At 46.1% G+C, this 27,948-nt stretch overlaps 1 protein-coding gene across 2 annotated transcripts; it reads left to right on the plus strand.

The window, feature by feature from the left end:
• The first annotated feature begins 206 nt into the window (after positions 1–206).
• On the plus strand, positions 207–27,809 carry ints2 (integrator complex subunit 2). Of its 2 annotated transcripts, none has more exons than XM_024803974.2 (25): positions 207–364; positions 991–1,299; positions 1,480–1,618; positions 1,998–2,100; positions 10,848–10,961; positions 11,783–11,913; positions 13,692–13,862; positions 14,467–14,687; positions 14,798–14,923; positions 15,135–15,206; positions 16,543–16,657; positions 17,122–17,190; positions 18,050–18,184; positions 18,283–18,459; positions 18,616–18,730; positions 19,482–19,586; positions 19,696–19,860; positions 22,255–22,456; positions 23,607–23,732; positions 24,763–24,964; positions 25,213–25,494; positions 25,962–26,069; positions 26,282–26,387; positions 26,673–26,849; positions 27,374–27,809. In XM_024803974.2, the coding sequence occupies exons 2-25, from the start codon at positions 995–997 to the stop codon at positions 27,553–27,555; spliced, it is 3,648 nt and encodes a 1,215-aa protein (XP_024659742.2). In that variant the 5' UTR covers positions 207–364; positions 991–994; the 3' UTR covers positions 27,556–27,809. The 2 variants fall into 2 exon arrangements, with proteins under 2 accessions (XP_024659742.2, XP_004561701.2); XM_004561644.6 differs by lacking the exon at positions 207–364 and adding an exon at positions 423–620.
• Positions 27,810–27,948: the final 139 nt, after the last annotated feature.

The following is a 27,948-nucleotide window of genomic DNA, read 5'->3' on the forward strand; positions in this document are numbered from 1 at the left end:
AGGTTCTATAAAAGTCGCTGCCAAAAACTGATTGCGGCTTCTACCTTGTTACACGAATGTTGTTTGTGGCTCAATATGACTTTGTGTCATCCATGAGGGATGCATTTGACATATGTTTCACATATTATAGGCCATCAAGTTACTTATAGCAGTTTAAATACGAGCAATCAGTTTTTGGCAAATACCGGAAATCAGTTTTTGGCAGACAATCACTTTTTGGCACAACACCGGCACAATCCAGGACAAGTTCCTCTGGGGGCTCTCCCCGATCGTGCGACCGCGGGGGCTGACGGTACAGTCTGACGTCTGAAGGCCTCCGCGGCGATAACTGTTTGAAACAGTACGTGTCATCTTAATGAGCCAGGTAAGGGCGTTCTTGTGAATTCGTGTATTTATGTTACACTTACTTTATAGCTTAGACGGACCCGTCAACTCAAGGTTGTCTTGTGACAAACTAGCCTAGCTTTTAGCTCTTAGCTTGCTAGCAGTATGCTAAAAGTCTTTCCAGAAGCGAACTGAATGAGTGTTAGCTACTGCTAGCTCATATGTAGCCGTAAAAAACCCAGCTAAGTAGCCGAATTGCTGGTGCTTTAAAAGGCATATATTAAAGATTTCTGAAGGTGAGTCCAGATGATATTTTCACAACAATCCAGTAAACACTAGTTCATGTATTACTCCCAGCAGTTGTTAGCATTTGCTTCAGTTAGTGGTTATAGACGGCTGTTATCTTGTTTCTTTAGTGGCGTGTAACAGCGTTTCTGTTTGTAGTGACTAAACCTATGAACAAGTTATCAAACAAAATCATTACCATCAGCGTACAAGTTACTCTCGCGTTAAAAATGTATATCGAGGAATGAATGGTCACATTATGACAACCGTTAGCTCTGCAACTTAAAGTGTATGTACTGTTGAAAACAGACTAGCAGACTGTAGAAAAAAATGCATCCAGTTTTCCTCTTTAAACCGTCAGTTTTGTCTGTTTCCCCCAAGGTGTATGCACGGAGCGATGGGAGACAGTGCAGGGCTGCAGTTTGTCAGCTCCTATGCTTTTGAAGCCATGCAGAAGGTGGATGTAGTGCGCCTGGCTGCGTTAAGTGATCCGGAGCTGAGGCTGCTGCTGCCCTGCTTGGTGAGGATGGCGTTATGTGCCCCCGCTGATCAGAGCGAGTCCTGGGCACAGGACAAGAAGCTTATCCTCCGCCTGCTCTCTGGGGTTGAAGCCGTCAACTCCATTGTAGCACTTTTGTCTGTTGACTTTCATGCCTTGGAGCAGGACGCACGGAAGGAGCAGCAGCTTAGGTATGACTTATTTTCACATGGTAACACTATATACTGGCACAGTAGTGGGTTACAGAGTGGGAAAAGCTGCTTATCGGGTCATACATATACAGCTATATTTGTTACTGTGTTTTAAAAAACAAAAAAGCCTACTTGGAGTTCATTTTAGCAGTATACATAATGTACCGTCTCCTCTGCTAGGCACAAGGCAGGTGGCTCTAATGCAGAAAGCATCCTGGTGTCACAGCTGCAGCACGGCCTAACTCTGGAGTTTGAACACAGTGATCCCCTCAGGAGACTCCGTCTGACCCTCAGTGAGCTCCTGGCTATCATGAACAAGGTACAGTCAAAGCTCCCCTTATAATTCGGTAGATCTCTGGACACTGACGATGATAACTGAGCATCCACGTTGTAGAAATGTGGAACAAACATGTCACGTATACCTGGGACAGCTGTGTATATGTAAAGAAATGGAAGTATGAATCATTAATGAGTGTCACCTGTGGACTACAGAAACAAGATTGTGCTGCTTTCTTTAACTTTTCATTAAATTTGAAGTTTCTATCAGAATTACGACTAAATCTCTGCCAGCTGCTCTTGCTTGGAATGAAATTAACTGCGTGCTGCTGTTGTCCTTTAGTAGATCCATCTTCATCTAATAGGGTGAGTTGGGTGATGCGTCCCTGTGGCCTGTTTCACATTCCCGTGTTGTTTCTCAGGTGGCAGACTCAAATGGAGAGTTTTTCTTAAAGTCTTCTGAACTCTTTGAAAGTCCTGTGTACTTGGAAGAGGTTGCGGATGTCCTCTGCATTTTACAAGCAGGTAAAAAAGATTATACATTATAATAGCATTGCATTTAATGCAGCAACATTCAAAAACTAGAAAATGCATTTTCTGAAGAAACTGCAGTGTGAATGCTGATAGTTGAATGTTTTGAGCTGAAATGAAACAATTGCTGAATGTTAAGTTAAAAATGTTGAATGAGCTGAATTAGGGATGGGTATCGTTTAGGTTTTATCCGATACCAGTACCAAACCGGTACTTTTGAAACTGTGCCGGTGCTCAACCGGTGCTTAAAGAATGGAGAACACAAACTTGGTCCAAAAACCTCTCATGTTCAGCTGGTTTTTTGTAAAAAGATAACAATGTTAGCCTTTTCTGCAGCTATGGGGCATATATGGTATCACTCTTGGCTGGAAGCAGTGCTTAAACAATGGAAAAAAACACAAACTTTGTCCAAAAACCTCTCATGTTCAGCTGTTTTCCACTTTTAATTTGGTCATTTTAGCCTTTTTGGCCAGGGTGAAGGGAGCATCTGCCATCAAACAAGAAGACAGCCGCATGTAGCTACGACGGTGTTTGCTAGTTCACCTTACATGCATTAATGTAATAACGTGGTTAGCCTACTCAACGTAAATTACACACGAACAACATTAAACTACTCACGCAGAGAAGAACGGCTGCTGCTGCATCATCATCCTCATCATTTCTGCTACACTGGCAGGGCTAGGGGCCAGGACTCTCCTCTTCGGGTTTCTGGGGGATGTTGCTAACTCCGGGTCCGATAACAGGCACCACACCCGCAGTAGATGTGCTCGGTGTGAGGTCTCGCAGCAAGCTATCAAATACGGCGCATTTCTCGGCTTTAACAAAACGCTATGCGTCGCCAGGTGTTTCATCGGATTCTTGGTGTTACCTCCTTTGACAGTATCACAGTATCAGCTTAAAGCACTTGTTGCTGCTGAGTTTGCATATTTTGCTGTGAAGTACAGCCAGACTTTTGACCGCTTCGCCTTGGACATTTTTAATCTGTAGCTCTGCTCTAAAAGAACGTACGTACCTGGACCCGCCTACTACGCTCACAAAGGTAAAATGATTGGCTAGAATCCAAAGTGTATGACACGTGCCATGATGGCACTGGATACTGGTACCCATCCCTACAGCTGAAACATATTGAATAATTCACCTGAAAGATAAAGTGGAGAACTGTTGAAAGCTGAAGTTCACACAGAAGAAGTTTCAAAGTTTGAAAGTAGATGATGTTAAAATGTACATTAGAAAAAGCTGAATTAATTTTTTTTAGAAAAACAAAACATCTGAATGAATATTGAAGGTTCATATTCTTTTAATCACTGAATGACTGAAATGTGGGAGATTCAGCTACAGACAGGTAAAGGGTGTCAGTTCTAATAACCCCTACCAGCTGGGGCTGGTAGGTGTGGAGCTTGCTACAGGGGTGCTACTCTACCCTGCGGAGAATGAATATGATTATCTGAAATTCATCATACAGACTCAGGGTCAGCCACCAGATCGTGTTCTAGACTCTGGCATTTACACTGATGACTATTTCATTGAAGACGACTACAAGCAACAGCGCTGGACAGATAAGACTGACCAACAATTTCAGTACGAGACAGGATATCCATCCCTGGAGACTCGATACATAAAACTTAAACGTCTTGATGACCTCGAACAAATAACGAAGGTTAGACGAGGACCAGAAGATGGCCAAAGCTTATTTGTCAGCTTAATTAAAGAGATGTTGGCCTTGGATGCACACCAGCGCATAACACCCTTGGAGGTTCTCCGGCATCCCTTTTTCAACCCTGGCCTCTCTAACAGGTTCCCATGTATTGACACTGAGAGACCACACAGAATCTCCAGAAGGGAGAAACAAAAGTGTGGATCATTGGGTCAAGCTACATCAGATGAGGCGAGAGTGACGCAAAAGAGAGGAGAAAATTTCGGACTTAATGCCAACGTCCAGTGGTTTGGCAAAGGAGGGATGCGCTGGAGCGGAGTCCTTCCTCGTTTTTATGAGGAGCTATCCACACAGAGACCACCTGACATATTGGTAATCCATGCTTGGGGCAATGATTTGGGACTCATGTCTGCTTATTAACTTCTGTCATTGAGAAGGAATTGATGCAACTGCACACAGAGTTCCCTCAATGACAATTGTATATTCATCCATCAACGAGCGTCAGTTGGGAGATATGGAAATCCAGGCAAAATCAATAAGGACAGGCAGATCGTGAACGCCAGCATTAGAAAGGCTGCTGGAGTGATTATTGAGCATCCATGCTTGAGGTTTTTCAACAACTCCATTTTTTTACCCGACGGAGTTCATTTAAACAAGAAATGCACTGAAAAGCATCCGCTCGGCGTCTTCAGTCACCTCACAGAAAACTTTCCTTCAGTCCAGAAAACCATATGTTGTTTATTTTAGGCAACGTGAGCCACACTCTCATTTTTCTTTTCTTTTGCCTCTCACCCCCCAACCAGCCATGACAGATGGCTGCCCCTCCCTGAGCCTGGTTCTGTCAGAGGTCTCTTCCTGTTTAAAGGAAGTTCCCTTTCAGTCGATCCACTCGGTACAACACATAAGTATGGGATATCACGCCCTCGCGTGTCCTGGCTGAAGAAACCTTTATTCACGCCTTTACGGCAGATGACGTGTGATGACACGCGCAAGGCCCCGCCCGCACATATAGCCGCTGCCATCACCGTCATCCCTCAGTTCTTACGCTCTTCACCTCGCTGAGAACACCTCTGCTGAGTTGGGCTAGCTAGCTACTGCTAGTTAGCTCCGTTGTCTGCCAACTTGAACCTAGCTTAACTGCCCCTGTTGGTGTTAGCCTCCACCGCCCAGCTGGTGCGTAGGCTGCCCGCGGAGCGCTATTTTCAAGTTTTTCTTGTGCAGCGTTTCGCTTTGCGTTTTGGGAATGGACTCCAAACCGAAGCGAGCAAAGCAGAAATCTTCTGTTCGCCCCTGTCCTCAGGGATGTGGTTTCTCTTTGCACAACAGCGACCAGCACGATGCCTGCCCTGTCTGCCTGGGGATCGTCCACGCTAGGAGAGCGTTGACGGAGCCCGAAGCTTGTGCGTTTTGTCGCCAGCTCCGACGCTCGACCCTGGAAAGACGGGTGACGTTTGTGGAAAGAGTGCTGGGACGCTCGGCTGTCGCACGGCATGACCCTCTTCTTTCCGAGTCTGGAGCCCCGGCTTCGTCCGAGTCCGAAGACGAAAATTTTCAGGTCGATGTCCCCGCGATTAGCTGGGCTGACCACATGGAATACGTTGACGGGTTAGCCGATGACGGACCGGAACCATGCAGGAGCGCTGACGGGCTTCAGCCTGGGTTGAAGCCCGCCAGCGCTCCCCAGGAAGACGATGACGTGCTGGACATCGGCCTGGACATCCATGGTTTGTCGGAGGATGAGCAGGAGAGCTCATTGTCGACCCAATATGCCGCCGCTGCTGCGCCGGTCGGCCACGATGACACCTCTCTTTTCTCCCTGTTTCGCCGTGCCGCTGAGAAGCTGCAGGTGGACTGGCCCTCTCCTCCACCAGCTCGGAAGCCGTCGCGGTTTGCGGGTTTTTTCCTTCCACCGGAGCCCGCAACGGCCAAAAACTGCCTCCCCATGTTCCCAGACTTTCTCTGCGAGCTAACAGCGTCCTGGGACAAACCTCTGTCTACCCGCGTCACTGTGCCCGGCTATGGACAGTACATGGAATTGGACGGCGCCGAGGGAGTTGGTTTAGCTAACCCACCCCCTATGGAGCCGTCTCTGGCTGCTTATCTGGCCCCGTCCCATAACCATGGTGTCGGTGGCCCCGCAACTCTGCCGTCCAAGCACTGCAGATTCTCGGCCTCGCAGCTGGAGAAGATTTATCGGGCTCAGGCCGGCACCGCTCGAGCCATGAGCTCCGTCACCATGCTCCAGACGTACCAAGCAATGTGCCTGGCGGAGCTTGGATCGCTGGTTCCGGAGGACAGCCCGCTGTCACTTCTTCTTAACGAGGTTAGAGTCACCACGGATTACATCCTCCGTGCGTCTCGCTGTGCAGCGCTCTCCCTGGGCAGAGGGATGGCTTCGACAGTGGTGGCGCAGAGGCACCTGTGGCTGACCCTCTCCGACGTCCCTGATAGAGACAGAGCTGTGTATCTGGACGCACCAGTGTCTGCGGCTGGGTTATTCGGACATTCACTTGAAGCCATTCAGGCTAGATTCGATCTGAGGAAGAAGCAGACGGAAGCTCTGCGCGACATCATCCCCAGACGCCAGCCCCAGCCCAAGCCCACTGCTAGCTCTCACAGGCCCGCCGCTCCTCTGACAGCTGGCAAGAGACCGGCGCCCACTGCTGGAGTGGGAGGGCCGCCGGCGAGAGCACGTACTCCGGCCCGAGCTCCACGCCAGTCGGCCTGGGGCAAAGGCCCTCCCCCGGGCCCCCGACGGGACCCGACGCCCAGGAGGAAGAAGCCTCAGCCCTCCTAGCTGTGATTGCGAGTGGGGAAGGGATCCGGCAGCAGGGAGACGCTGCTCTTACCCCTCTGTTGCCGCACAAGAGGTGCCGCTTAAGTTCTGTTCAGGTTGTCAGCCCCAGAAGGCGCTGCACTTCCCTATCGCGGTCTCCCAAGCACATAACCCCTGCACACGGTTCAGATGTGTTGAATGTTCAAGCGACCACATCGAGTGTTCCCGCTGTTTTTCATTGTTATGCCCCGGAAAAGGTGCACCCAACAAAATGTATAAATGTACATGTTCCCATGTTGCAATCAATAAAGAGTGTTGTTTACTCTCAAACAATCTCAAATGCTCAACCTGCAGGCGAAATGAGCCAGGTCAGGCAGGGGATGCAGTCCCCTGCAGACACACTGGGGGGCGACGGCGCCCCGCCGTCAGTGCTGCAGGCCAGCCGGCTGGCTGCTCACTTCCCTCAGTGGCGCGCTTGCGCCCCCTCTCCGTGGGTGCTGCAAACCGTTGCCATGGGTTACCGGTTGCAGTTCCGGGTCAAGCCGCCTCGTTTCCAAAGAGTCGTGGACACGATTGTCAACCCCGAGGCAGCCTTGGTACTCAGAGAGGAAATACAGGCGCTATTACAGAAGAGAGCAATACGGGTGGTCCCCGCTTCGGAGACGGACAAAGGTTGGTACAGCCGTTATTTTGTCATTCCGAAGAAAGGGGGAGGGCTTCGTCCCATCCTCGACCTGCGAGTCTTGAACACGTACCTGCGAACGTACAGGTTCAAGATGCTAACACTCAGACAGCTCCTGAGTGCAGTCGGCCCGGGAGATTGGTTTGCGACAATCGATCTAACAGATGCTTATTTTCATGTCGCTATACACCCGAAACACAGGCAGTTTCTGAGGTTTGCATTCGAGGGCGTAGCCTACGAATACCTAGTGCTGCCGTTCGGGCTGTCGCTCGCTCCCCGCACCTTTACGAAATGTGCCGAGGCAGCGCTAGCGCCCCTCAGGAAGAGGGGCATCCGCATCTTGGCCTACCTGGACGACTGGGCTCTCGTGGCTTGCTCCAGAGAACAGGCGGAGACGCAGCTGTCGCGGGTTCTGTCACACATTCAGACACTGGGGTTCTCTGTGAACTTTCAGAAGAGCTCGCTAATCCCAGGTCAACAGATCGCTTTTCTCGGTCTGGAAATATGCTCTCTTTCCAGCCGCGCACGGTTGTCAGAGCACAGAGTGGCCGCGTTTCATCGCTGCCTCGCTCAATTTCAGCTGGGACGCAGGCTGCGTTTCCAGACGATATTGCGCTTGTTGGGCATGATGGCATCTATGATCGCCGTAGTGCCGCTTGGGCTGTTGAAAATGAGAGCGTTTCAACGCTGGACTCTCTCTCACCGTTTGTGTGCTTCGCGTCACCTCCGGAGGAGGCTGCCGGTAACTGCGTCTTGCATGCTAGCTCTCCGTCCTTGGAGGGAGCCCGGGCTACTGCACCAGGGCTCTCGGATTGGGAGGGTGTTGTTTCGCAAGGTGGTGTCCACAGATGCTTCCCTAAGTGGGTGGGGAGCGCTGTGCGAGGGTGCGTCAGTGAGAGGGATCTGGTCCGCGGCTCAGCGCCAGCTGCACATCAACCACTTAGAGCTGTTAGTAGTGTTCTTAGCTCTAAAGCGTTTCCGTCCAGTCCTGCAGGGCCAGCATGTCTTAGTCAGGACGGACAATTCAACAGTGGTGTCTTATATAAACAGGCAGGGAGGAACACGCTCTCTTCCCCTGTTGCAGCTGTCTCGCTCTCTGCTGTTATGGTGCAGTGTTCATTTTCTGACTCTAAGAGCCACCCATGTCCCGGGCCACCTGAACCTGGGGCCGGACCTTCTCTCCAGGGGGGGTCCTCTGGTGAGAGAATGGAGGTTACACCCTTCAATAGTGGCTCAGATTTGGGATCTATTTGGCGAGGCGCAAATAGATCTTTTTGCTTCCAGGGTGAATGCTCACTGCCCCCTGTACTTCTCCATAATCGACCACGATGCACCCTTGGGCTTGGACGCGCTAGCGCACCAATGGCCAGACGTGCTCCTGTATGCATTTCCCCCAGTGGAAATGATATCTCCAATTCTGGAGAGGGTGCGTCGGCATTCCCTCTCTCTGATCCTGGTGGCCCCTTGGTGGCCCGCGAAGTCGTGGTATGCAGAAATAATCAGCCTGCTTGCAGCAAGTCCTTGGCAGCTTCCTCTCCGCAGGGATCTCCTCTCTCAGGCGGGGGGGGGGGGGGGGGGGGGGGGAAGTGTTTCATCCGCGCCCGGATCTGTGGCACCTTCATGCTTACCTGCTGAGAGGTTAAACTTGGTTGCTAAGGGTCTGCCACCTAGTGTGGTAGCGACGATTCAGAGCGCCAGGGCCTCGTCTACTAGAGGCTTGTACGCTTACAAATGGCGAGCCTTCGAGCGATGGTGCCGGGACCGCCACACTCTCCCATTTCAGTGCTCTATTGTGGATGTTTTGACATTCCTGCAGGAGCTGTTGGATAAAGGCCTTTCGTTTTCGACGATCAAGGTTTATTTAGCGGCTATATCTGCTTGTCATATTGGTTTTGACGGGGTGACACCAGGTGCGCATCCCCTCGCCGTGCGTTTTCTGAAAGGGGTTCGCCGGCTGAGGCCCGTGCTTAAGTCCAGTGTCCCTGCTTGGGACTTGTCTTTGGTGCTGGAGGCCCTTTGTGGCCCTCCGTTTGAACCCGTTGAGTCGGTAGATATGAAACTTCTTTCGTATAAGACCGCATTACTTCTCGCTTTGGCCTCGGCGAAGCGAGTGGGGGACCTTCATGCGCTGTCTGTGCATCCTGCCTGCACACAGTTTTCTCCTGATGGCCGCGAGGTCGTATTGCGTCCAAATGCCGCCTATCTTCCCAAGGTCATGCCTGCATCTTATAGTTCAATGGAGTTTGAGTTGCTGAGCTTTTGCTCCCCTCCTTTTGAATCTGAGGAGCAGAGGAGGGTGCATTCTCTTTGTCCGGTGCGTGCGCTACGCACCTACATTGAGCGCACTCGGGATGTGCGTTTGTGTGACCAGTTGTTTGTCTGCTTCGCTAATCCGAATAGAGGTAGAGCTCTGTCCAGACAGAGGCTGTCCCACTGGATTGTAGAAGCTATCTCGCTGGCATACAGCACCGGAGGTTTTGCGTTGCCCCACGGGGTGGGAGCTCATTCCACCAGGGGGATGGCGACCTCATGGGCTCTTTTTAGAGGGGTGCCTGTGGCTGATATTTGTGCAGCGGCTAATTGGGCGTCGCCGCACACTTTTGTGCGGTTTTATCGGTTGGACGTTACAGCCCCTTCGGTGGCTCATGCTGTCCTTTCTGCTGGGTCTACCACTCACTAAGGATGTGGTGGTCCCGTTCCGGTTCGGTGGCTGCTCTGCGGGGCGTGTATATAGGTCCCATACTTATGTGTTGTACCGAGTGGATCGACTGAAAGGGAACGGTTAGTTATGTCTATAACTTCTGTTCCCTGAAGGAGAGGAACGAGGTACAACACAGGGTGGCCCCACTGAGCAGTTGGCTCGGTGAAGAGCGGCTATCGAACTGAGGGATGACGGTGATGGCAGCGGCTATATGTGCGGGCGGGGCCTTGCGCGTGTCATCACACGTCATCTGCCGTAAAGGCGTGAATAAAGGTTTCTTCAGCCAGGACACGCGAGGGCGTGATATCCCATACTTATGTGTTGTACCTCGTTCCTCTCCTTCAGGGAACAGAAGTTATAGACATAACTAACCGTTTTTCCTTTCCACCGTTGCCTGGTGCTTGCTCTCATAGGGGATCATTTGATTGTTGAGCTTGAATTGAATTGGATTGAACAACATTTTAAACATTCAGGTGAGAGGTTCACATTGTAGGGAGCACTACAAAATCTACAAATAAAAAAATTGTCATGAGCGGCAAATGAAAATAAAGAAAACAATTTTTGAAAAACATCTCTTGCTGCTCTGTTGGCATGGCAAAGTGTTGAAAACATGCCGAAGCTCAAACACTAATTGTTTACTGCACTTTGTCATGCAGCTGATTTCTGCTTGAAGAGCAGTCTGCAGCCAGCCACTCCCATCTCCTCACAGCCTTGTCTTTTTCTTGTAAAAGGCAGTGACTTGCTTTTTGATAAATACAAAATAACTGAAAAATCGAAATAATCCAAATAATAAATAATCCACTGCTCCTGAGAGTTCAGAAATAACGCAGCATATTTAAAATAACAAATATTTCTGTAAACATGTCTGAAAACAATCCGTTTCTTTGACCCTGCCGTCTGAAGTGTGTTTGGATTTTCTCCGTCTTAGAGCTGCCTTCGCTCCTGCCGATCGTGGATGTGGCCGAGGCTTTGCTTCATGTCCGCAATGGTGACTGGTTTCTGTGTCTGCTGGTTGCCAATGTTCCTGACAGCTTCAATGAAGGTAATTCATCTGTTGCACAACGCTGCACATTCTGTCAGCAGATAATGGAAAATAGAGTGGCTGATTAATTGACAGGAATAGTTGGATATAGTCAGTGTGGAGGAAACAGGACTTTATCTGAGATTACCTCCAAGGTTTCTCGCTTTATTAGAATTACACACTGATATCTACAACTATATGTGTTGTTCTTAATGCTGTTCACGGCAGTGGACCGAGAGTGCAGGCATTTGTCTTTGACTGATGATGAACATTATTATTATGTCATCCTGACTCCCCGAGAGCCCTTTGAGAGGCTCTCTGGAATAAAACACTCACTGTCTCCTTATCGCACAGAGTGTCAGATCCATGTCAGGCGCAGATTTGTGCTGCGTAGCGGTGATCATCACAGATTCCTTTTGGCTTTGCTGCTGCAGTTACTCTTTCATTGACATGAAAGTGCAATGGATTCATCCTTGGATGAAGTGTTTGTAAGGTTTGCCATGTTAAACACCAGCTGGCAGCCAGACTTCACCCTGCCGCCTCATCAATGGTGTATGAATGATCCAGGAGCAGCACAGATGGAAACTAATTCAATTTCAAAGCGTTGCCATAATGCCAGCTACCAAATTTACTTTTAAACAATATACAGTGGGAAAGTGAAGGACAAATATGCCAGAGAATTGATGTAATCATGGCTGTTGTGTATTGAAGGACATAACTGGGATCTGGAAGTATTCAGATTATACAGTGTTGAAAGTCTGCATACGTTTCTCCTCATTTGCTGTAAGGATATAGTAAGCAGAAGGTCCACAGTGTTTAAGCGTGCCTCTCTGTTGTTGCAGTGTGCAGAGGTCTGATTAAGAATGGAGAGCGTCAGGATGAGGAGAGCGTAGGTGGGCGGCGCAGGACTGAAGCGCTCCGGCAGCTATGTCAGATGAATCCCTCACAGGCTCTCAATATCCGGGCTATGGTGGTAGGTATACCGTTAGTATAATGGCGGGACTGAACTCACGCCAAACTCCCACTTTATTTACAGCATCCCAAAAGTCATTTATTTCAGATGAGAGATGAGTTCTTCTTATCTAGTAGCTGCTCTTTTTCTACTCTGGATGCACATTTTCTGCAACATTCATTCTGCTGCCCTGTTTTATCCCATTAATTATGCATGTATTAAATCAAATTAATACTCGCACCAGCACATTTGGAGCATCTGCTCCTTTTTTATGAAGCACTCTCCTGATTAAATGTTTGGATAGCACGACGGTTGTGTTTGCAGAAACATAGCCGCATTAAATATTGATTGTGATCTCAATATAATTATTTGCCGTTAAAACATATCTTCCATAATTTTGCAGTTTCTCTTGGTAACAAATTTAACGCGGCACCCCAGCAAAGCTCATCTGTTTCTCTGCCTCGCTAAACGTAGCCTGCTGGTAATGTAACAGTCATGCACAGATTTCAAGAATGAAAATCAGTTTGACAGACAAATGTTGTGCTTACACCACTTTGTTAAATGATGAATAATTTGTAAGCTGTAGACGTTTGTTTGCTTTTAGCTCCTAAACGTCACTCTTTAGTTATTATAGACTTGACTAACGACTGGCTCTGCTGTGCAGGAAACTATTTTCTCTGCTTAAATCAACTCACCTGATAGAGGGCAGTAAAAGTGATAGGATTTTGCTCTTTAGTCATTTATGTTGTGGTACTCTTAGTGACGCTGTCCCCGAGGGGGAGAAATGAGTCTTATTTCTATCGCTCATAGAGGTTAGAATGTCGGCTATTGAACGAGGCAGAAGAAATTCATTGCCTTGCTGAATGATTCATTAGCAGAACTCGTACTTGGCTGGACTTTGTGGTCTCAAACAACAAGGTCTGGGAATTGATGGGATCCAGTGCTGAAAACAATGTCTGGTGAAGGGCAGTAGAGCTCGCAACCAGCAAGGTCAAGCAACGCGTGATGTTAGAAAATAATGTCGAGAAACATTAATAGTAGGATGACGAGGAACAGTGAATTTAAACAACAATGATATTTCGTTTGCACAGAAAAAGAAGACGACACTAATACAGCAATGCAGGCTTGTATTAGAACGACACCCATATTGCTAGTTCCCCTTTTTTAATTTCCTTTATTTTCAAACCTTGTTTTGGCTCATAATCACTCACTTAGCAAGACAGCTTCTTTGCTCATGTTTCCCCTCAGTAAGAAAAGGAGCTATACAGGGGTCTCGAACTCCAGTCCTCGAGGGCCGCTGTCCTGCAACTTCTCCATGTGTCTCTGCTGCAGCACACCTGAATACAACTAATAGGTCATTAGCAAGACTATAGAACTTGACTGCATGCTGAGGTGGCGACCCCTAACCCTGCTCAAGTAAATGTGTTTGGAACAATGTAATTCCAACAATGCTTTTATTGCACCGTGTTCATTCAGTCATGAGCTGCTGTAACATGAATCAAATGGCTGAATTGCCACCTCAGCATGCAGTCAAGTTCTATAGAGTCTTGCTAATGACCTGCTAGTTGTATTCAGGTGTGTTGCAGCAGGGACACATGGAAAAGTTGCAGGACAGCGGCCCTCGAGGTCTGGAGTTCGAGACCCCTGAGCTATACCTTGGAGACGCGTGTCTTTGCAAAGACCGGGAGCACATCAGCCCATAGTGATAATCAAACAAACATAGACGTAGTCATTATGATTAATATTTGATAGAACAGGTGACGCTCTGTAATTGACTGTGGGTGCTCTGTGTGTTCCAGGTGGAGGAGTGTCACCTGCCTGGTTTGGGTGTGGCTCTCACTCTGGATTATAAACCAGATGCAGCAGATGAGGCAGTCAGTCCTCTTGTGTCTTATGTCAGCGGACTGCTGCTTGGCACCAATAGCAAAGTCCGTACGTGGTTCAGTATGTTCATTCGCAATGGACAACAGGTAAGGCCCCGGTTGACTCTCGTATTTCCTGACAACACATAAACAGTCACTCCTTTAGGTGCAAGAGGTGGACCACGCACAATGTCCTCAACATGTTGGATTGTTCCTGTGATGTTTTTAAAGAACAGACAGTAATACAAACACTCGCTGACATTCAAAATGAGATCCTGGTGGGAGTATCTTTCTTGTATTACTCGGTGTTCAGCGCTCGAGTTGGATTGCCCCAAATTTAAGCTAACATTCAAAATATCACAGCAGATATAAAGGAGATCACGAGTCTGGCTATCTGCTGGCATTTCTTGCAGTTTATGGAGCGCAGACACGCTTTAGTCAGCTTTTCACTGTAAATGTCATCATTTGTTTAAATTTCCCTTTCATAAAATGTTGGGGGGTTTTTAGGCGATAAAACTCTGAGGAGGAACGGAGCTTCTGCTCGCCATTGGAGAAATGTCCTAAAATGTTCCTCAAGTTGCTGCTCATGCAACGAGTCAGTTAATGATCATAATTATCAGATTTGTAAATGAACTTGGGCAAACTGTTACCAAGGCCCAGCGGTGGAAGCATGAACGTTAAATGGTGTCCTCTCCTCACTCGATCCTGCCAGCGTAAGAGGGAAAGCAGCTCAGTGCTGTGGCAAATGCGCAGACAGCTGCTGCTCGAGCTCGTTGCCATCCTGCCGCGTTCACGCAGCACCCATGTGCCCAATAATGGCGGCATGGAGGAGGAAGGAGGCTCGGGGTACTCTGGCCTCAGAGAGGAGCACGTGGTGAAGGCCAGCGCCCTGCTCCGGCTGTACTGCGCCCTCATGGGTATTGCAGGTCTCAGGTGAGTCAAAGATCATGATAGCTTTTGTTACATTTGATTTTATAATCAATATTTTATGTACTAGTTGTAACAATGTAACAATGTATTTTAATGGCTGTGTTTCCTTCCAGACCTACAGATGAGGAAGCAGAGCAACTACTGCAGCTGATGACCAGCCGGCCTCCTGCCACTCCTGCTGGCGTTCGGTTCGTCTCCTTGTCTTTCTGCAAACTGCTGGCCTTTCCTACTCTAGTCAGGTACATAACGTTTATTGACTCTTACTTTTAGACGTATTTGTTTTATTCTGCCAACACAAACAGGCCAGGGATCACAAGCTCTTTTTAGCTGCCGGTGGTCTTGAATTTTGATTTGCCCGCTGCTTACCAAAAAGCCCTGTCGGTGTTTTTTGGCATTAATAGTATTCTTTTCATATGTCGACTGAGCATTATCCTCTGTGTGCCTGTGCAGCACTCCAGAGCAAGAACAACTGATGGTCATGTGGCTCAGCTGGATGATCAAAGAGGAGGAATACTTTGAAAGGTAACAATAAAAAGGCTTCATGGAGAACGCAAAAGATTAGAGAGTAAAATCCATCACAGGAAGCTGTCACATGTCTGAGTTTATTGTGACACACACGTTATTGTACTGATTTTATATGTCGTAAGCTTTAAATGTTCATCACATCAGCTGTAATAGGATGATGTCTTTACAGAATTAGTCTATAATGCAACATAAACCCATGTGTGAAAGCATTTGTGGCACTTAGATCCTGATCCTGTCTCCTATACTGTGAAACATTATACACAGCTGCTGTTGGTGGTGACCTCCTTTCATATGAAGAATCAGCAGATTTGTTTTTAAAAAAATGTAATTTAATTTTTTAAAATTAATTTCAGGAAGTAGAGCCAGTACCATTCACCGAGTTTGGTGTCGGTATAAGACAAAGGTGCTGAGGTCAGCTTCCTCGCCAGTTTTGATTGGTTGTAACTGGTGCTGACATTGACTGGTATATATCTGACATGCATAGATAGCTGTATGGTGTCTTTTCTACTCCTGCCATCCATCTCAGGTATTATTTTTAAACAACCACAGCATACTTGTCCTAGAAATATGAATTGCTAACCAGCTACGGCTAAAACCAAAGCTGCTGTAGGCTTATCACAGATTTCTGTTTGGGCCCGTTCAGTGTCTTTTTCATAAGATCCAGGATAGTAGACATGGACATCAGAGGGGACTTTAAAGTCAAGAACCTCTTTTTGAATATTGGACATTATTAGTCAGTTACATTAGTTATGTGCATCTCCAAGTTTGGCCCGTTGTTGTTGCTCCAGTGCTGATGATGCAAGTGACAAGGATCAGTGGATTCACGCTAATCGGTGTGCCGGATTTGAACATTTCTTTACATTAGGCTCTGATAGATTTCAGTGTCAGATGAAGAGGGATGAATAAGGAAGGGCAGATAATCTAAGGATGCCTACACACACTCGGTTTCCTTGCCCCTTGACCAAGTGACCGAGGAAACAAAAAACGTTCCCACAATGAACAAGAAGTTGAAAGTATTAAATCGTCTTTATGTGTTGAACTCGTTCCTTGGAGATTTGTTTTTCCTGTATGAAGTCTCTGACCTGTTTCAGCACCTTCAGCATTGAATATGAATCCGTGTTTTTGTGACTCGAGTCCATAAACCATAAATCTGACAGGTTTGTCTGACTAACCTAAAGGCTGTGAGAGGAAGGTTCGGGTGTGTGTGGGTTGATGTAACGGTCATAATCACTTTTATTTAAATTCTGTCCTGCAACATGAAGGCTTAACGACAAACCTAAATGTCTTCTCTCACTTGCCTCTCCTGCATATGTGTTTGTCTTCCTCCTTACAGCGCCGCAGGCGTATCTGCTTCTTTTGGAGAGATGCTATTACTGGTTGCCATGTATTTCCATAGCAACCAGCTCAGCTCCATTATTGAGTTGGTGTGCTCTACTTTGGGGATGAAGGTAAGGTGGTAGGTGGGAGGGAGGCAGTGATCAATACATCAGTCTGGCTGACCAGCCACTGGCCCCTCTCGTCTGCTGCAGCAGTGGTGCATATAAAGACTATATCACTAATGAAACATTTGCAGCATACACGTATCTAGCTAGCTGCTCTACACCCTGCAGCCAGTTTTCAGTGTTATTACTTATTAAGTGCACTATTGTTTCTTGTCTGTGTGCTAAGTAGTTTCCCCGTCTCACTGTATTTCCCACTAAGATGTGTAATGTAATTAGATTTAGAGCCTGTTTGTTTCCACCCCTAGGGCAATCCTCTCAATTCAGTGTTGTGCTTGCCATGTAGAATTTTTCTTATGAAATATGAAAAGAGGGAATTACAAAATAGCAGCACTGCTGCCTACAGGCTGTTTTCACTCACAGCGAGCCTGCCACTCTGGATGTTTTTCATAGTTTTTGTGTAATTCCTGCAGATTGCCATCAAGCCCAGCTCACTGAGCAAGATGAAGACCATCTTCACACAGGAGATCTTCACTGAACAGGTGTGTATGTATATTACAAGTCCATCATTGTGTATTGTTACTGGGCAACCACCGTTTTTGTCAGTGATTTGATTTAGATCTCTGACTCAACACCTCCATCCTTTCAGGTTTCACTGTTTACTATCAGACCAATTTGGGGGGGGGGGGGGGGATTTGCTGCTGAAACCTTTTTCATAGGAAGCACAGAAAGTTTTGACTTTGATATCTTTAGGTTATTACTGCTTGACGTTGGCAAACTGTCACGGTGCATGACAGAGTTTTCACACCAGTATAGACTATTAGCATCACACACATCTGTCTGTGTCATGGGGTAAGCTTCTTAAACAGTGTTATAAGAGAGATCGGACACCTCATGAGTCTTGAACCAGTAAATCCCATAATGGCAACGATGGTTGGATAGTTTTAACCCTATTTTGTAGCAAACCTTTTAAACTGTTTTTTCAGATTCAATTTGATATTAAAGTTAGGAGCTACTTTTGGCTGCTCCCTTATTTCCCAAGGATCGGCATATTTGATTTGGCACACATTTGATGCCCTTTGCCCTTTCTGATGCTGCCCGCCCATTTATCTGGCATTGGGACTAGGAGTGCACTTGGCTGGGGTTTATCTCCTAACAGAATTAAATTTACCATCATTCACATATATGGTGAATGTGTTACCACTGCACCACGGAGCAACTATATTATTTCGATAATGATTCAAAACGTAAACACTTGGCCAAAGATGATGGTTGGGCCCATGCTGCTGGCATAGAAGTAAATTTTCCTGTCCAGGAGCTACAAAAGAAATGTGGCACAAATGTTTATAGTCTTTACATTTCTGAACTGTTAACAACAGTTGTGTGACTTTGGCTGTGCAGGTGGTTACAGCTCATGCAGTTAGGGTTGCAGTGACCAACAACCTAAGTGCCAACATCACAGGATTTCTTCCCATTCACTGCATCTACCAGCTGCTTCGGAGCCGAGCCTTCACCAAGCACAAAGTGTCTATTAAGGTAATGCACACGTTATGGCTGATTGTGACTATTGCGTAACTTTGTACTACTGCACAGCTGTTTGAAACTGTGTTGTTGCCCTTGTGTGCACCTTCTAGGACTGGATCTATCGCCAACTCTGTGAGACGACAACACCCATCCACACCCAACTTATTCCCCTAATTGATGCTTATATCAACTCCATCCTTACTCCAGCTTCCAAGGCAAACCCAGAGGCCACCAACCAGCCAATCACAGAGCAGGAAATCCTCATTGTCTTCCTGAGCTCTGCAGGAGTAAGTCGCTTCCGAAGCTAAATCCGCACCCTTACAAAACACCAGTGCAGTGCATTTGATGGGTTATTGTTAATTTAGTTTGAAACATAATTACACTTTCATAATCCATAATTTTGCTCACATATCCATGTCCACGTTTGCTGGTGATCTCTTTAGCAAGCGGATGGTAGTCGAGCAGGACGGCAGCGCTACTCTATCACCACCCAACTGCTTATCCTGTACTACATCCTGTCTTATGAGGAGAACCTGTTGGCTAGCACCAAACAGCTGGGTATGTATGAGGCTGTTTCCCAACAAAAACACTGCGATGTGTTTGGCTTCCCTTTGTGCTCTTGGCTCACCTCCCTCCTGCTTCTCATTTTCTCTTTCTGTGCCTGTCTGAATTGCATCCTTTGTCATTTTCCTCACTGAAGAATGCATTGTGTGGATGATGAAGGGAATTTGTCAGCAAGTGAGAAGAAAAAGGAACCTTTTGTCCTCTGTTAAGTTGTAGGAGATGCTCTGGATGTGCAGTCATTCATCCTTTTCTCTCTTGGCACTGAATGTTGGCTGCTTCATAGAGAATAAATGGTTGGCTGACAAAGAGCCAAGTACAATGGCTGCGGGAGCAAAGCTAACTAGGACAGCTGTAGGTTAGATTGAGCATTAGCAGTTAGCCTAGTCAGTGTTTATTCTCTCCCGTGACGAGCTCTCCTCTTGCCCTTCATTAGGCCAGATTTATGTGAGAGTTTATGCCCATCTCTTTAATTGCTGTGTTTACCCAAGTGCTCTCTCAGCCTTCAAGGAAGGAGTAATGAAGCCCATCAGCAGTGGTAATGAACCCACGTCAATGAAAAATCACCTCAGCTTCTCGAACGCATCGGCACAGCGGCTCTGGTGTCCTCACACAATCAAATGAAACATTTATCCTCCATCTCGTCCTTATTTTGCTTCACATTTTCACTCTGTTTAGTATTTAATTCAGTATAGTTTCTGTGATCCACTCACTTGTCCTGTTTTCCTCTTTTTCTGTTTTTTTTAAGCCCTGATGCAGAAGAAGCCAAAATCCTACTCTGCAGCCCTGATGGACCAGATCCCCATTAAGTACTTAGTTACCCAGGCCCAAGGGCTGCAGCAGGAACTCGGGGGTGAGAGTCACTTTTGGCTTTTTCTTACTAAACACATGGAGAAAAACCCCCAAAAGGTAAAAATTATTTGATTATTGTAGACTGAACGCAGTTTCTTCACTGATCCCAGGTCTGCATTCGGCCCTACTGAGACTGCTTGCAACCAACTACCCACATTTATGCCTTGTGGAGGACTGGGTGTGTGCGGAGGAGGTGACCGGTACCCTGCCCCTGTTGAGGAAGATGATGCTTCCCAGCAACACCTGTAGATACACCCAGAGACAGCTTCACCAGGGTGAGCACAGGAAATTTAAGATGTAGCTGCTGAATTTAAGTTAAAAATATTAAGAGAGAAAGTAAGTAATAAAAACCCAGACAGATGATTGATGGCTTTACTAGCACCACTGACGCTAATCTAGACGCCACAGTTGGGCGAGTGAAATGCCAGATTATCTGTTTTAGGTTGGAATAAAATCATTTATCAATCTGTAATCTTTGTGGTTAATCTTTTATGCTGTGTTGATCCTACAACTGCTGAAGGATCAACAGTTTCAATAGATGTAGGTGATGTGTAGCTACATCCAGATGCTGTGTGCCGCTGCACGACAAACGCAGAGAGCTGGCGTCTCGTTTATTTGGCTCTGTCATGTGGTGTTCTTGTGTTTCTCTGATCTTCATTGTAGTAGTTTAAAAGAAAGTTGTTTGAACTGAGTGATGGTTACATACTTGTGTTGCGGAGCCTGTCTCTTAACCTGAACAGCTTACTCCATTTGTATGGCGTTATTTTTGTGCCACTATTCTGAGCGCACGTAAAAAAAGTTTGCATGTGCAAGTGTTGTATTTTGAGGAGAAATTTATTTTGAGCAAAGAAAAGCTGAACTTGAGTGAACAAAATTCATTGCTGCGTGCAAAAACTGTATTTCAGTGTTTGCTATTATCCACACACACAACAGCAGCCCCTCTCGCTCAGTTTTTGCATTTGCGCTCACTCGCAATGTGTTGCTCGCGCGCTCAACTCTTTCTCCACACCGTTATATTTGTGCCACAAAACCAGCCAATCACAGACTTGGATGCAAAAAAATCTGATTGGCTGTTTTGGTCTCCAATCAGCTCGAAATGACAAAATGCAATATCCCAGAATCCATTTTGTCCAAACTCAAACGAGGCAGTAGCGGAGGGACACAGAGTGGCGGAGTTCGGAGATGCCTGTTACCCACCAGCTGACCGCATAGCTGGACTGGCCATTGGGCATCCCGGACATTTGCCTGGTGGGCCGATGGTGATTTTTTATGTTTGTTTGTTTTTGGGCTGGACCAATTACAACACATCCATATTGAAGGGAAAAGGAACACGATTAGTCCCGGACTTCAGCTAGAATCAAAAAGGCAAAGCTGGAGTTATTCTGTCTTTACGCTGCACAGCTGCCTCTTCTTCTCTCATTCTCTCCCCTCCCTCTCCTGTTGCTACTTCAATCATGAAACTGATCAATGATCAGCTGATCGTCTCTCTTGTTTGTTTATCTCCCACTTTGCGCCAGAAACAGGAAACCAGCGGATGTTACGCTAAACAGCAGCAGCACGTTTAAGCTTGATCAGCTGTTGTTAGAATTTATTTAAAATTCATTTCTAGTATCAGCTGATGTTTGCTGGAGCCACAGCTGTAAAGCTGCTGGTCATGATATCGGTGTGGAAACATGAAGGTGATACAAATCATACATGTATACCAACAAGACAGTACATCACTGTCACAACAGCGTTTGTTTTAGTTCAAAGGATTTTTTTTTTCTTCGTTTTTCCTGTAATACCTGGTGGTGTAGTCGGTGATTTTCTGTCAGTTCAGCCTTTTATATTATGTTTAACCCGAGTGACCACACGGTCAGCTGGTGGGTAACAGGCATCTCCGAAGACGTCAGAGCACTTATGCAAATATGTGATGTCCTGATGAATCGAGCAGGTATTTGAAGTTTACACAGAAACATTCTCGCATGAAAATATCTTTAAAGTTTATTTTGTGACCCAGAAAGAGTAATATTTCAAACTCCGCCCCTCTGTGGTCCTCCGCCAATGCCTCGTTTGAGTTTTGGATGAAATGCATTCTGGGATATTGCATTTCGTCATTTCGAGCTGATTGGAGACCAAAACAGCCAATCAGATTTCTTTGCATCCAAGTCTGTGATTGGCTGGTTTTGTGGCACAAATATAACGGTGTGGAGAAAGAGTTGAGCACGCACGGGCAGAAATGTTGAGAGCACGAGCAACACATTGAGAGCGAGCGCAAATGCAAAAACTGAGTGAGAGGGGCTGCTGGGGTGTGTGTGTGTGTGTGTGTGTGTGTGTGTGTGGATAATAGCAAACACTGAAATACAGTTTTTGCAGGAATGAATTTTCTTCGCTCAAAACAAATTTCAAACACTTGCACCTGCAAACTTTTTTTATGCGCGCTCAGAATAGTGGCACAAAAATACCGCCATACATTTGTAGGATTTAATCTGTGATTTACATTTTTCCTCTCTGACTCTTGAAATGCATCCATGCTGCTAAAGGAATCTGTTGATTAACCTCAACGGACAATCACAAAATAATTCTCAAGTGTATTTATGATACTGTGCTGTGCACTTGTTGTACACTGATGGAGATGCAGCCAAAGCTTCTCTATGAATCAGAGATTAAAGCTTATGTTTTCCTCCCAGCCTTCCAGAAGTTGCCATCAGGTAGTCCCAGGCTGATGCGTATCCTGGAACATTTAACACTGCTTTCACCTGGAGACCTGATCCCTTACGCGGAGGCCCTCACAGCCAGCATGGCTCTGCTGCTGGAGCCTGCTGTGCCTCGTCGTATACTACAGACCGTCAACAAGCTCTGGATGGGTCTGAACACCGTGATGCCCCGCAGGTACGTGCTCCGGACATGCAATCAGGAATTTGTGCCTTAAGGCATTAATGGAATCACTTGAGTAACTAAAATTGGTCTAAAGAATTTTCTTGTCCTCACTAATTAGAATTTGACATCACTGAAGTCAATGAACTCCCCTGCTGCTGGTTAAATAATAATTATACATGTTTCCAGTAAAAGGCTTACAGGGGTGTTTGACTTGTTGCTTCCTCCTCTAGGCCTCACTATGCTGCTCAAAGGAGCACAGCTACCAAAAGGAGCCTGTTACAAGACGAGCTCAGGCAGGAAGACTGAGGGGGAGATGTAAGGGGTTGTCGGGGGAGCATGCTAGCGGGCCGTCGTTATTACAGTGTTGTTTGGAAAATACGGCGCACTTAAAATCAATCCTTTGATTTTTCTGAAAGTCGACAGAGCTCCTTATAATCCCGTGTGCCTTATGTATGAACTCTGGTCGTGTTTACTGACCTCGAAACGATTTTATGTGCACGGCGCTCGAAAATCTGTCAAATGTTTTAGTACGACTTTGCTAAGCTACGAAGCCGCACCGCTCGATGGATTGTGGGAGCGTTACGGCTATCGTAGTCGGAGCCTCGCGGAGTGATACGCACTGTGCTTCAACATAATGTTACCGTATTGTGTGTGTATAACCTCTTTTAAGTTTTGTGGATATTATACATGGTTATGCTGAGGATGCGTCGGCCAGTTTCCACTGGAAATGCCTTTTGGTTAAACTGTCAATGAGGAGTTTGCATTTGCACTGTTACATTTTTCTATAACTTTAATGCACATAAAAAACAGCTGCTTGTTTAAGTGGAAATACATTGATGGGTTTTTTTTTTTTGCACTAATAAAGTTGTGGAGTTGTAAAGTATTTTGTCTCGTGTCAATTATATCGTCAGTTATATCGTTATCGCAAATTTTCAAATGATATCGTGATAAATATTTTTGGTCACATCACCCTGCTCTAGTCTGAATATTAATCTTGGGCGTAATACTGTCAGTTTTACTTTGAGCAGTTTTAATGTTGTCCCTTAACAAGGCAGTGTTTCTTAGTCTTAGTTAGGTCAGAGTTCTTTAAAAGCCGGGTACAGTCGGTGCTTCAGTTAACAAAACTGTGTGGTGGGAATGAAATTGTGTGTCTGTGTCACAGGCTGTGGGTGATGACGGTAAACGCCCTCCAACCTTCAGCGAAGCTGCTCAGGCAGCAGAGGTACACCCAGAATGACCTGATGGTCGATCCTCTCATCGTGCTGCGCTGTGATCAGAGAGTATACAGGTGACTACAAAAAGCCACGCATGGACTCAGACATACAGTCTCAGACGTGTTGCAGTAGGTGGGCTTTCATGTGGTCCACATTTTCACTGAACATAACTAAAGAATTTCTTCTTATACAAAAGATGAACCCTTTATGACCAGGCAGCGCGGGCACGCTCCGTTTTCCGTAACTATTTTTAAAGCCCGGTAGCACTGGAACCACGTGAGCTAGCGCAATCATTTTTTTTTGCATATGAAACCGGAGGAGTTGTACTTACATCTTATGCCATCAGCTTGTCCTCAGTCACGGTTTCCTTCCACATACAGCTTTGCAACACCTGCATAAAAAGCACCTGCAGCAACAACAACATAATATTCCAGAAACAGGCTCGTCCGATCTGATCAGCTGTTCATAACACTTCCTACGTTGGAATAGACGTCAGCGTGAACTGTTGCATGCCCGCCATGACCTGCCCGGAACTGGAAGTGACGTCATTTTCACAGAAAATTTATTTTTTGTCCTGTAGGGCATTTACAAAGATATGCAGGTATTTTTAAAATAGATTTTGAGTTTATGCCTTTCTGTATCGTGTCTGGGAGGCTTAAACTCAAACTGCTGGAAATAATCTGTTTCGATGCTTTTTTTTTTTTTTGCAAATTTGCATCATAATATTTATTTTCATTTTTCCTGCAGTATATAAAAATTAGTGTATCTCAAAAATAAAACTATGAAGACACTCAAAATAATTTTCCTGTGGTTGGAAACTATTTTGTGCAACTGTTTTGTATTTACAGTTTTGAGGGGTGAACCTCTGAAATTACTCTAACTGGAAATATATGGAAAAAAACAAACGATTTTCAATTTTTTTTTGTCATTTATTGCACTTTTTTATGTAGTTACTAAGGACTTAATGCATACATGTTATTAAAATTGAGGCTATAATGGTTGTATTGATGTATAGAAACTGCATGTAAGAATATAAAGATGAGCTCTGGCAGACGTGTTATGATGCGTCTTAATTGTCAGGTAACAATATTTGTTTTTGGCCAGGTGTCCTCCTTTGATGGACATTGTCCTTCACATGCTGAATGGCTACCTGCTGGCCTCGAAAGCCTACCTACAATGTCACCTGAAGGAGACGGCCGACTTTGATCGACAGAGCCAGACTGTGTCGAGCCTCGGTGTGCCGGGACAAGCAGATACGCCGGAGGTCACCAGGGAGGAGCTAAAGAACGCTCTTTTATCTGCGCAGGTCATTTGAGTTTTATAAGAGTGCTATGCATGTGACAGCATATTCATTCCTAACCCTGTTTCCTGTATCACGTTGTTTCTTCATCCCCCCCAAAATATTACACTGCAAAATTTTCAAATCTTATTTTTATGTGAAATTTCTATCTTACTGGTGTTTCAGTAAAACAAAAAATGCAAAAAGACACTAAAGTGTAACGGCGGGCCTTTTATGCAAAGTCATTATAAATCCTTGTTTTTGTCCAACTGCAGGACAGCGCAGCAGTGCAGATTCTTCTGGAGGTGTGCCTGCCAACCTCTGAAGAGCAGCAGCTGGGGGCCACCACAGACAGCCTGTTGAGGAGCATTCGGGGCCCCGTGCCAGGGAAATTGAAACAGGGAAGCCTGGGGCCTGCAGCCAAGGGGGGCGGGGAGGCTGCGGAGCCAGAGGGAGGTTTGCTCAGTGATTTGAGGGAGGTGCAGTGTCTCATCTGTTGTCTGCTGCATCAAATGTTCATCGCCGACCCCAACATTGCCAAGTTGGTCCACTTTCAGGTAATATAATGCTGGCAGGTTTATTGTGCCATTTTGTGCATCCTTCCACATTTTCCTATTGAAAGCATTACAGTCATTGATAATTGATTACACCGTAGAGCAGAAAATACCTTCAATGCGTTTTTCAAGAAGATCCGAATCATATTGACCCCATTAGTCATCAGATTGTGCCGTGGCGTAAGTAATAAGTGAGTGCAGCTCCCAGAAGCAGCAGACAGCCATATGGTGGACTTCATCAAACCGCTTCCTGTCACAGTAATCCATCCACGCTGCTGAGCAGGAGCTGCTGAGCAGGAGCTGCTGAGCAGGAGCTGCTGCAGTGTGCATCGGCGCACACGCATGTTTACGCTGGCACTCATTTACATAGACGACTGTTTGAATAAATGAACTGCTTATTTGCGATTTCTTGCTTATGTTGCTAGATTAATTCCAAGTTTCCCGTTTCCTCTTGTCTCCCTGTCTGCCAGGGTTACCCTCAAGCTCTGCTGCCTCTAACTGTGGCAGGCATTCCCTCCATCCATATCTGTCTGGACTTCATCCCAGAGCTGCTGGCCCAGCCCCAGCTGGAAAAGCAGGTGAGGCCTCCCAACCTCCCCTCCCCTCTCTTTCCTGGCTTTCACTCCTAGACTTGCCCTGGGTTTGTGCCAGAGCCTCTCTTACACTGTTGTGCTTTTATTTATTTATTTTCTCCAACCAGCTCTGCTCGCTGCTCTGCTGAGTGTTTGCATATTTGCTACATAAATAAATGTATTAAATGTCTCACTGTTGTTATCGTGTGTCCCTGCAGATCTTTGCAATCCAGTTGCTATCATATCTGTGCACCCAGTACGCCCTACCCAAGTCCCTGAGTGTGGCCAGGTTGGCCATCAGTGTCATGGGTACACTTCTTACAGGTCGGTAAACACTCTTTACGTCTCACACGCTCATGCATGTGGTGATATACTTCCTCTTTTAGTGTGCGTCTTTTCTCTGTCAAACATTCAGTCTGCTGCCTGCACTGTGCAGTTCATCTTACATGAATCAGCTGTTGGCACACAGATGTTTTTATCCCTGTGTTTAGCTGCCATCCTCTGGTGTTTAGCTGTTAGTGCAACATTATTTCTCTACACTGTATTAACTGTTTATCAGCCTTGTGTTTTGTGTTAATTGTGTATTCGTGTGTGTGTTTTGCTTCCTAGTGCTGACTCGTGCCAAGCGGTTTCTCTTCTTCATGCCCACCCTGCCATGCCTGGTGGCTTTCTGCCAGGCGTTCCCTCCACTCTACGATGACGTGGCAGCTCTCTTAGTACAAGTGGGCCAGGTTTGTTCTTCGGACGTGGCCACCAAAGCCCGGGACATCGATCCTTTTATCGCGCGTAAGCATGATTACTCGTTTTCTTGGCAGAATAATGTTGACACAAAAATATTTTGACCCGAATGATTTTTTGTTCATCTTTTTAAAAATCCACAATCCAGATGTTGTAATTAAAGCCATCTGATCATTTCTGTCCTAAATGTCTAAGAATTATGAGAAAGAGCCTTCATCATTTATTAGCTTTGATGTGTTTGAGTGAAGCCTGATGTTGCCTTACACATAAAGACCAAGTGCCAGCCTGCTCCTCAGACTGAGGGTTTGAAGCTCGGTGTTGATATCACTGCTGTTGGATCTGTACTCACTGTGGATGCACAGCTCATGTATTTCACTGGATCTAGTAAATGTGTAGTAGGAGTATACCTACCATAGACATTTAAAGGTGTTGTCCATGTATGCTACTGCAGACAGGCTTGATCTACTTTGCTAATTCAGCATTTCTGGACGCTTCGATTGGACATAGAATAATTTGTGTAGATGAGTTTAGATCTACCAGTGCTAAAGAAAAACACTTGTTTTTTCACTCAGGCTTGCAGTATCTTAAGGAGAAACCACTGGAGGCTGTGGTCTCAGGAGGACACCCCTGCAAGCTGACTCTACCCCAGAAGACAGCAGAGGAGCTGGGTGGGGCTGACCCTGATGTCCAGCTCTGTTACTGCATAGAGGCCACCTTCATGGACATTATCAGCTGCACCCTTCACGGACTATAGAGCAAACACACACAGAGACTCTGGATGGTTCAAAGGGACTTGATTAAACCAACAACTCCAAACACTCGGTGTTCATGTGCTCTGTGATGATTTGTAGAAATCAAAATGTTTTGGGGTTTTTCTTCGACCTCTGTAAGCATATTTTTTTAACTTTAAGTGCTACGACCTTTTTTTCTCAGGCACTGAAAAAAATGTTGCCTTCAGATGTGAGAGTTTTGTAATGTATTTGTTTGTAATAAAACAAAGGAAATATCCGTCTGAGGTTTATTCTGCAGTGGGAAGTTTGGATAGATGTGGCATCTCCTCTCAGCAGAAATCTGGACTCCTGGTTTTCGGTTTTCTGCCCCTTGCATATAATTAAGATTTTATTTCTTGTTTTTACTGGAAATAGTT

Source organism: Maylandia zebra, linkage group LG10 (assembly GCF_041146795.1).
Source record: "Maylandia zebra isolate NMK-2024a linkage group LG10, Mzebra_GT3a, whole genome shotgun sequence".
Lineage (NCBI taxonomy): Eukaryota > Metazoa > Chordata > Actinopteri > Cichliformes > Cichlidae > Maylandia > Maylandia zebra.